Source organism: Anguilla anguilla, chromosome 9, assembly GCF_013347855.1.
Source record: "Anguilla anguilla isolate fAngAng1 chromosome 9, fAngAng1.pri, whole genome shotgun sequence".
NCBI classification, from domain to species: Eukaryota; Metazoa; Chordata; class Actinopteri; order Anguilliformes; family Anguillidae; genus Anguilla; species Anguilla anguilla.
In genome coordinates, this window is record NC_049209.1 from 5,696,049 (window position 1) to 5,706,215 (window position 10,167).

The window sequence follows — 10,167 nt, forward strand, 5'->3', positions numbered from 1 at the left end:
GGGCATTGTCCGTCCCATCTTTGGAGTTGCTGTGCCTTTGACACTGTTGACCACACCATCCTCTTAGACAAACTAGAAAAATGGGTGAGTATCACGGGCACTGCTCTTAACTGGTTTAAGACCTATCTTACAGACCATTCCTTTACTCTTAACCTGAGCAGGCACACTTCTGAGAGTTTTTATGTCATATGTGGTGTCCCTCAGGGATCAATTCTCGGACCAGTCCTTCTTAACCTACCTCTGGGAGGTGTTAGCGCAAAGGCCCAAAGAGAAACATTTGTCACTTCACTTGGGTCTCTAACTTACTATACCAGGAATCAGGTGAGGAACGTTGGATATCAGGAAGGGGCAAATACTTTTTCATAACACTATAACTTTATCATGATAATCTAAAAGTTCTGGGTGTCAGATACTGTCACTAATAAATCTGCCCTCCGGGAAATATGTTTAATCAAAGTCTATAACATCATGTATGGTATATATAATACTTTTCCACAGCACTGTATTATATGCTCTATTGTTGAGATATATGGTTAGATATGTAATTATCCTACGCAGGCAAATGATTTCAAATGCTAAGACCACATAATTTGCCTGTTTTTCTTGCAGTTGCTTGAACCATTAGATAACCAAACATACAGCACTCAGAGCATCGGGGTTGTGTTTACATACAGTAAACTAGCTGTATTAACACAAGGTTATTTTGGAAGAAATTCAGTAACAGTGTCCAGGAACTTTTCTTTATTCCTTTATTCCCTGGCCCCTGATCTGTTTTTTGTTGGCTCTCCCCTGTTGCAGGAGTTCTTCTATGAAATCAAGTATGCCGAGCTCAGTAAGAAGACCCTGGAGGTGACAGTGTGGGATTATGACATTGGAAAGTCCAATGACTTCATAGGTGGGCTTTCTTCAGTGTCTGTCTGCTCATGTGAACCTGTGACTGTGAATGTAGTCTACATCATGGCCCTATCATGTCCCCTTTGAAGGCCACTGGCAAAATAGATGCAATTCATCCACTTATACTAGTTGGCATTTTTCGGGCATGCAATATCACATTTGGTAGAAAGTAGCCAACCATTGCAGGGGTTGACAAGCCTAGTATGGCCTCTGCTCCCCGCTGATGCCTACATGGTTATTTAAATGAAGCCTCTCTTCTCCAGACAGTTCTGTTTGCACCACCACAAACCACACAGGCAGCTTCCATCTATCCCTTTGCCCACAGTCTGTCCACTGACAGGAAGATGACGTTACACTTCCTGTCTGGACTGCCTCTTTGTGCAAGCACCCGCCACAAGGGCATGCGTGACATGCTGTTGAACATGTTGATCCCCCTACACCCCACCCCCAACCAGGCGGGTGTGGCTTCCTCTTTCTCAGTCATATGTATCACGTAGGTTAGTCCCTGTCTGTATTACTCTTTAATTACATGTAGCATTCTCTCATGACCAGCCCAGCTTCTAAAGGCAGCCCCTCTGGATTTGAGCTGAAACACACCACTGCATCACATGATTGGAGGGCCTTTAGGTTGACTGTGACATTGGGAAGCACCAATTAATCAAAGTAAAGGGATAGAAAGGATTGAGTACACCATCCCCCTGGTGGTGGAGGGTCAGTGTTCCATGCATTATCATACCTCCTCCTGCCCAGTGTGTCCCTCCAGCAGTGCAGACACGTGGATTATAAAAGCTGGTCCAGAGGTTCCTTAGGCTTATCTTGAGCCAAACCATGCTCCACATTAGATATCTTTCTCACCTGAGAATTTGTCTCATCCACTCCTCCCTCCCCCCCTACCCCATGCAGGCGGAGTTTCCCTGGGGATTAATGCCAATGGAGAGAGGCTGAAACACTGGTTTGACTGTCTCAAAAATAAGGACAAAAAAATTGAGCGCTGGCACACACTGACCAATGAACTGCCTGGATCTGTGTTCAGTGACTGAAGGCACCCCCGTTACACCACCTCTGTTCCCCAGCCCCCAACCTCCAATCCCCTACTCCCAACCTTTGTGGCTAAATCGCCCTCTGGCCTGATCTGGGTGTGGCTCAGCCTTGATTGACAATTGCATTCCTGCTCATGATTCTCATTTTAGAGACGGGTACCAGATCTGCCTCTTCACTCTCTCAAGGTTTTGTCTGTATCTGTTATTGGTGTTGAGCTCTAATGAGAATTCATTTTTTCATTTGAGATTCATTTTCATAACGCGATGTAGCTTATGGGTCAATGAGAAAATGAATCTGGGAAAAGAGTGGAAGGGGATTTATTCAGTGTGTTTCAAGATCAAAGAATAACAACTTTCTGAGCAGAGAGTGCTGGCAGCATATCCCACAATGCTTTCCATGTAAAATATAATGTCATTTTTTCTGCCACAATCCACAAATGTGCGCATTATCAAGTGAAATTATGCTTCTGTAAAACTAAATCAAAATGCAAGACTACAAAAACAATTAGATTAAAATGAATGGGTAAAAATGGGAAGATCAGTTTATTTTTGATGTCTTGCTGAGCTTGTGAGTAGTACATCTAAAATCACAAAGATAACAAAACAGACATAATTTCGCAATCTGTAGCTTTACACGCAAGTCGTTGTGGGATGTGAGTCAGCACTCATTTATGCACTCCCAAAAGACCTAGACACACACACGCACGCAAGAACACGCACGCACACAAGACTGAGAAATTAAGTTGTGCTAGTTTTGTATGGCCTTTAATTCCATAGGCACATCACACTATTTGGAGGTCAAATAATCAAGCCGCTTCAAAGCTTTTAAAAATCACGTTCTATCTTGTTGTTTATACGTTTCAAATTTTTTCTGACTAGTGTATTGTGTAAAACACCCCAGCCAGTTCATCAAATGAATGTGCATTATTGACAAGTCACTTCAGGGGAACGTTTCTAAGAATGTCCACCTAAGTGCTGTGCTAACAAACAATGTTCCATAAAAGTTAGCCATTTCAGGGTATGTGAAAAGCCGATCGACATTTAAGTGGTAAGTACAGTATGGGGCGAAAGGGGGAATAACCTTTAAACAAAATGTTAATGGCTTCCTGTGATGCTTTGGAACAACAACAACCCTGCTGTCTGAAGAGATCATTAAAGATAGTTTTTTTTGTTGTTGTTGTTTTATCATATCCAATAATCTGTAAACTTGGAAAAATTGTTACAAGCAAGGAATTTAATTGGCACTTTAAATGTTCATCAACAGTGCTCACAGATTTATCACAAGTTTTTTTTCCATTCTTCAACACCCTTTCACTTCCATTGCCTAATAATTTATTGGCCCTTGTGTAAACTTTTGTAATGAAAGATAGACTCTTATTATCACATAAATAATTCAGTTTCTCTCATTAATTGAATATACTACAATCTTTTATGTTTGGCGTCATTGGCTTTTAATTGAAGTTTAAGGGCTATATTTTAACGATCTAAGCGCACGGTCTAAAGCGCATGGTGCAAGTGCATTTCGGGCCAAATCCACTTTTGCTAGTTTAATGGCGGATAATCTGAGTGCAAAGTAAGGCGTGAGGTTCAAAGGGATTGTACTTAGTCTCTTAATTAATCATAGATGTGTTTTGGGCATAACATGAAATAAACAAATCAGAGTGTCATCTCCCATTCCCTTTAAAAGCCAGGTGCACTTGCACCTTGGCGGATTGCTATTATAATGGCGAATTTGCCAAGTAGTAGGAAAGAACGGATCTGCTCATGCGCAAAGTGAAAGCGAAGTGAAGTGAAAGAAGTATTATCTAAATAACGCGCCCTTAAAATAACAGTAAATAACAGTAAAATACTGCGCCATTGACTTAAGATCAGGTTTTTGTTGGTCAATCGCGCAATCACTTTCCGCTGCCTCAAGATAGCAATGCGCCAACAATGCGCCTGACCACACCTCATTTTAAGACCAACACGCCTCTGGGCGCTCAGATGGGTGCAAGTACATTTGCTATTTAAACAACGTGGGCGCTGGAGGGGAAAATGACAACTGCGTCGGTCTGAAACTCACAAAGACACTTGCGTTGCGCTTGGCGCCGCTTTGCGCCGGGTGTAAGATAGAGCCCTGAACCTCATTCTGTATGTATCAACACCACAGGACATAATAGACATTCACTATATTTTCCTTGTCACCTCCAAGAATTGTCATATTTGTTTTATGAAAACCTGAGATTTTCCCTGCTCTCTTATACCAGGACTGTGGTGAGACTGCTTGTTGAGAAGGTGATTTGTCAGTGGGCATATTGGGTGCCCAACCTTTTCTTCTCTGCCAATCACTGTGGTCAGGAACTCTATCCTGCCCTACCCTTTCCTTCAGCCCTGCCCCTTTCTTGCAGGAGATGTCATTCAGGCCACCTCACCTAGGCAGGCTTTCTCTCTCGCTGCCACGTTTGTGAATTTTTTTGCAATCTGTTTGCCTTTGTACTCAACCTCTATATTTATGAAAAAAAAAAATGCATGCGGATGTTCTCGGTTTGTCATGAACTGACTTTGCTATATGTTTGATACTGCTGTTTTTTCTGTGAAAAAAAACCTACTCTGGATGCTACAAGAATGTCAGTCTTTCTTCTAGGAGAAAACTTTTTGTACCTCTGAACGCTATCGCATTGCCCGTCAGGTTGCTGTATTGACTGGAGATGTGACTGCATGTCAAAAATTCTGTCTCCATTTTGTTTTTCAACACTCAGGCAATTGATTGCATATTTTGGTGGTTCTCCAAAACAGAAAATAAAGTATACCAGTGTTTCACCTGACTCTTGCACCAAACGGCCGAATTATCGTGCCTTTTCTTTTGTAACTGTATTTTTCGCACCGCTCACTTTACCAAGTTCCCTCAATCAATATTAGCTTTTGTTATCTAAATGATTCATTTGGCAGATTTATACTCCTGTCAGTACGTTATTGTCCAATATTGTAGTTTGAATTGTGAGTACCTCCCACTTGGTGACACATGGCCAGTGTGTGGTTGTGCTGTGTGATGGTGAAGGCAGGAGTGCAAGGCTGAGGTGAAAGGCTGTCCCAGGTGAGGAGAGGCAAGAAAAAAAAGCAGATCCCGGTTTCTGGTAGGGGCAAGCGGGACGGCAACAAGATGGCTGCATGGAAATTCGTGACAGATATGCCAGTCTGCCATCAACATGGCCGTCAAAGTTTACAATCTGCTGGTGTCATGCTTATTTAGATTGTTCAAAAGTCACGTAGAAGTAGCTTAGAAGTGCACAAGAAAGGTTTTGAATTTGTGCATATTTTGTTTTAAGTATTTTCACCTTGTGGTCAATAATAGTTGTGACCAGAGTTTCAGTCAGCCAGAGCCCAAGTCCAGATATGGGGAGAATAAGAAGACTTACTGAAAGTGACTGTCATTCTCTGGGCTTCATTTCCTTGAATATTCGATAGCAGAACTAGCTGACTAAACAAATTTTATTCCATTATCAGATCCATCCAAACAATAAAAGGAAGCACACTCAGTAATGGTAAGTGCAGAGGTTTTTTTTTTTTTGCTCTAATGGATCTCCAGCCATTTAAATTAATTTATTAAAGTGATGTGGAAAGTGTTTATTGTTTTTAGTGTATTTATGATTAATTTGCTATCACTGTTCAGGATAAAGATTGTGCTCAATGGAGATTGTCAGCCATTTGAGGTTGTAAAGAGGTTATGTGCATGTATCCCTCTCTTTACATCAAACTTTATGGGAATGTAAGTTTAATTTTCATTTCATCACATGCTTACTGGTGCCCAGTTTCAGATTATTTATATATTCAAGTCCTGTTGTGTTATTGTCAAAAATGGAAGTGCAAATATGCACTATCAGAAACCGGAATTTTGCTTTGTTTTGTTTACTTTTTTAATGTTTGAGTATTATATCCAAAGTGTGTTTTTTACTATGGCGAATGGTGTGCTATTTGTATTGTATAAAACTGGAAATCCGCGTTCAATAAAGTAGAGAACTCACCTTGGTAGGTTTCATTTCCTACCAGTGAACTGTCAGTTATTTAATGGCTCACATGTCAACCTACATCACTAGTGGTGGTAGTATTCATAACGTGAATGCCTCTTTCCAGATGCACATTGATGTAAGGAACATGAATTTACCATAATCTTTTGTGTCATTGAGAATAACTTTTGAAATAAAGAAATGAAATGGATTAATGCTTTTGAAAATCAAGCACAGCCATCTCTCTGCATTTCAACTTGCCAGTAGATTACAATCAACTTCACTGTCTAAGACTTGCAGTAGCCTAATGCTCTGCAAATAGGAATGAAATATATATTTTGACAATATAGCATAAAGCTATGAGATGGGGGTAGTATATATATATATATATATATATATATATATATATATATATATATATATACATATAAGATGTGTGTGTCTAGCTGAAGCAATGGTTCTCTATTACCATGTCAGTGTCATCTGTGTGTGGGTGTTTTGGGGTGAGGAATAATTGGGCAGGCAGGGTTTAAGATGGGGGTGTGTCTAGCCGAAGCAATGGTTCACTGTTACCATGTCAGTGGTAGGCAGGCAGGTTTCAGTCAGTAGCGTATTCCCTAATTTATAGCTCAGGAGCACCTGTAGTCTGCCTGGACCACCTACATGTTACTACAAGGAAATTCATAACAGGGGATTCTTGTGTTAAACCTACATCTGTGATCATCACTAGCTGAATGCATGTGACTCCAGAGACCTAACCCATGGCCTGCTGGTTAGTGAGCACATTTTATCTGCTCTGAAGACACCTGCTGTATGGTACCATTTTGAAAGGTGTGTGTTTGAAAGAATTGTCACGGAATAGGTCGATCAAGAGTGTCATGTTGCTCTTATTTCAATTCCACTGCTTTTTGTTATTGTCTGCTCTTATTCTCACTTAAAGCAGAATATTTTGACTGCGATGTCTTTGGTTTTTATACTGTGTAATGAGTTAGAACATTAGTAATCTTACAAATTCAACAATCTACAGGGAGTCCTGAGGTAAGCTCTGATTTGCTACCGAGTATGTGAACTCTGAAATGGATAGTGAGAAATGAAAGGCAGCAACATGTTGTCGATTCCATTTCTTACAGAGTATGGGTAACTATTGGACCAATGTCTTCTGGATTGTTATCAACTTTCCTCACATCTCAGGACTGTGACAAGACAGTCGATCAGACATGCTGAAGAAAAGGTGGGCAGTGGGGGGGGGGGGGATTGGCAAAAAGGGGGGGTTTGTGACATGTCACTCCCCTGTCTCCAGCCTGTCACATCATCAGTTTTGATGAGCTTGTTAGAAAATGGGTGTTTTATGTGATTAATCATTTTGGTTAAACTGAATGAGCATGGTTAAGCACTGGCAGCTGTCGGTGTATCACCCTGGTAACTTTTACCTGCGATCATTGTATCCTCCATTTCATAAATAACAGATTAAAGGAGTAACATGGTGGTTGAACGTGACACTTCCCAGTTGTCTTTAGGCAACAAAAAAACAAATGTGCATTTTTTAAATTATTATTCAGTCATTTCAATGTACTTTAAAACGTATTTTTCTAAGCCTAAATTTCCCCGAACCGTCTGGGCGTGGTAATGAGAACTGTCAGTTAGCTATGATTGACAGACCGTGCCCCGTTACCATAGCTACCCTCATGATACGTGCTCTTTTTGAGACACTTATCACAAGCTAGCTAGCTTAGTAGTATATCAAGTATCGATAGATAGTTAAGGTAAGGACGTTGACTTATATCCAATTATAATTTTTGCTATCTAGCTAGCCAAGCTAAGATAAAAGCACAACTATAACGTCCGCATAAAAGCAAACTAGCTAGCTAACGTTATCGGTAACATTGCCTTATGAAAGCAAACTACCTAGCTAGCTAACGTTAGCTAGCTAGGTAGTTTGCTTTCATAAGGCAATGAAAGCTAAAGTGAATATAACCAGAAATAATCTAATAGTCCTTAAAAGGCACTCTAATTTAAGTGAACCTAACGTTAGTCAAATATTTGCATTGTCTTGCCTGTAAGCCAGCGGCGCAAACTATGGGTCTCGAGTTATCCATGGGTTTACGGGGCGTGGAAAGGGGAGTGGTTACTGTGTTCGTGACGCACCAAGTTGACAACTTTCTCAACCGGTTGAAAATAGGACGATAAATTTAAAACGCATATTTCTCCAAAAATACAGAACGGACATATTTAATACTTTACTCATTGTGTTTCTTCAATGCCTCTTGTGCAAATAGCACATAAAACCGAGAAAGTGTGAAAATCACCATGGTACTCCTTTAATGGGGAACATTGCAGGTTTCATCCAGGCCGCGGAACAACAGAACAGCGGAACAGCTTTTTACCCTCTTGCAGATGTTTGGGCGGGCATGGGAATTTGCTCATCCAGTCTACATGTGTGGGCGACATAGCTGAGGAGGTAAGAGCAGTTGTCTGGCAGTCGGAGGGTTGCCGGTTCAATCCCCCACCCTGGGCGTGTCGAAGTGTCCCTGAGCAGGACACCTAACCCCTAATTGCTCCCAACGAGCTGATTGGTACCTTGCATGGCAGCCTTTCACCGTTGGTGTGTCTGAGTGTGTGTGTGTGAATGAATGGGTGAATGAGAGGCATTAATTGTAAAGCGCTTTGGATAAAAGCTCTATATAAATGCAGTCCATTTACCATTTGTGGATTTGGACAAGGTATATAACCATGTTTCTCAAGGTATCTTGTGGTGCTGCAAGATTTTGGGATACCAGGGTCACTACTGTGAGCCATTCGGTCCCTGTGCACTTGGAGCGAGAGCTGCGCTCACATTCTTGTCAGACTCTGCCAAGGATGTGCCCTGTCTCCACTTTTGTTCCTGGTATTCATGGTCAGGATCTCAAGGTGCAGCCGAGATATGGAGTGTGTCTGGTTTAGGGTCATAGGGGTGGCATCTCTGCTGTCTGTCGTCCTTTCGGTCTTATCATACTGTGATGCAGTTTGGATGAGGGTCAGCACCTCCAAGTCTGTGGCTAAGGTCCTCTCCTGGAAAAAGACGGCTTATTCCCTTCATGTGAGTGGGGAGCAACTGCCCCAGGTGGGGGAGTTCAGGTATCTTTGGGTCTTGTTCACGACTGAGAGAGTTAGGGGAAGTCACTGGGGAGAGGGATGTCTGGGCTGCTCTGCTTGCTCTATTGCCTCTGTGACCCTGACTTGGACTAAGTGGTTAGAAAATGGATGGATGAATGGTCTTACATCCTACAAAGGTACTTACCTATTACAAATCCTTGTTGGGAATGTTTTTCAGAAGTAAAGCTGTTATAATGACTAGAGATATTGGTACCAAAAGCCTCTGCTAACTGTGACATGGATTATGACATATGAATTTAATCTCAAATGTCTTAATGTATGATAAACTTATTCGACCTTATATGACTTTACCTTGTATGGAATTTTATCATTTATTTATTTACTTGACCGGGACAATACACATTGATCAACATCACTATTCTGTGATGTAAATGTGCCAGATTTAGCCAGATCGCTCATTTGCATCTGTTGTCCCTGGGCAGGCTGATGTTAACACAATAATAACAAACAGACCAGACTAGAAGCCATAGTACAACATTAAAAGCATATGAAAACAGACACACAGAGCTTGTAAGCAGAAATGAGCAACATAGAAGCAGGCACATGCGAAGGAACAATGGAGCACATAAGGCAAGCATATATAGCACAAAACAAGCACATACAGAAAGTATTAAAGCATAAAAAAGCACAAAACGATGCATCACATGATGACATGCAAAGACTCCACAATATTACACAACATACATGCAGTTTAGTAGTGACTTAACAGCCATAATATATATACATACATACATATATACATACATATATAGGGCCAGTGAACAGTGTTAGTGGCATACAATTTTGATTTAGATGTAACATTTACCTTCTATTACTCTATATTCTCTTTCCCTGAGAGTTTGGTTAATGCTCAGCAGAGCTCATTTGAAAAGCTTTTTTGTATTAGAGGATTTATATTTTTTGAGAAGAGAAGTCTTTGCAGAAGGTACGGACACCTGTTGGCAAACATAATTATATATGGGTGTGTGTGTGTGTGTGTGTGTGTGTGTGTATATGTATGTATGTGTTAGAATATTTCCTTGATATCGTTTTAACATGCAATGGGGTACACCGTACACAGCTTTTATTAGTTGTAATCTAATCATGTTCTATGAAAA

At 40.9% G+C, this 10,167-nt stretch overlaps 1 protein-coding gene across 1 annotated transcript in view; it reads left to right on the forward strand.

Moving 5' to 3' along the window:
* The window catches only part of LOC118235740 (double C2-like domain-containing protein beta), a 95,052-nt gene extending 88,924 nt beyond the window's left edge, over positions 1-6,128 (forward strand). The window contains exons 8-9 of the mRNA XM_035433477.1: positions 799-895; positions 1,798-6,128. Coding sequence (XP_035289368.1) covers positions 799-895; positions 1,798-1,934 — 234 coding nt within the window. The 3' untranslated portion in view covers positions 1,935-6,128. The remainder of the gene's footprint in view (positions 1-798; positions 896-1,797) is intronic.
* The last annotated feature ends 4,039 nt before the right edge of the window (positions 6,129-10,167 follow it).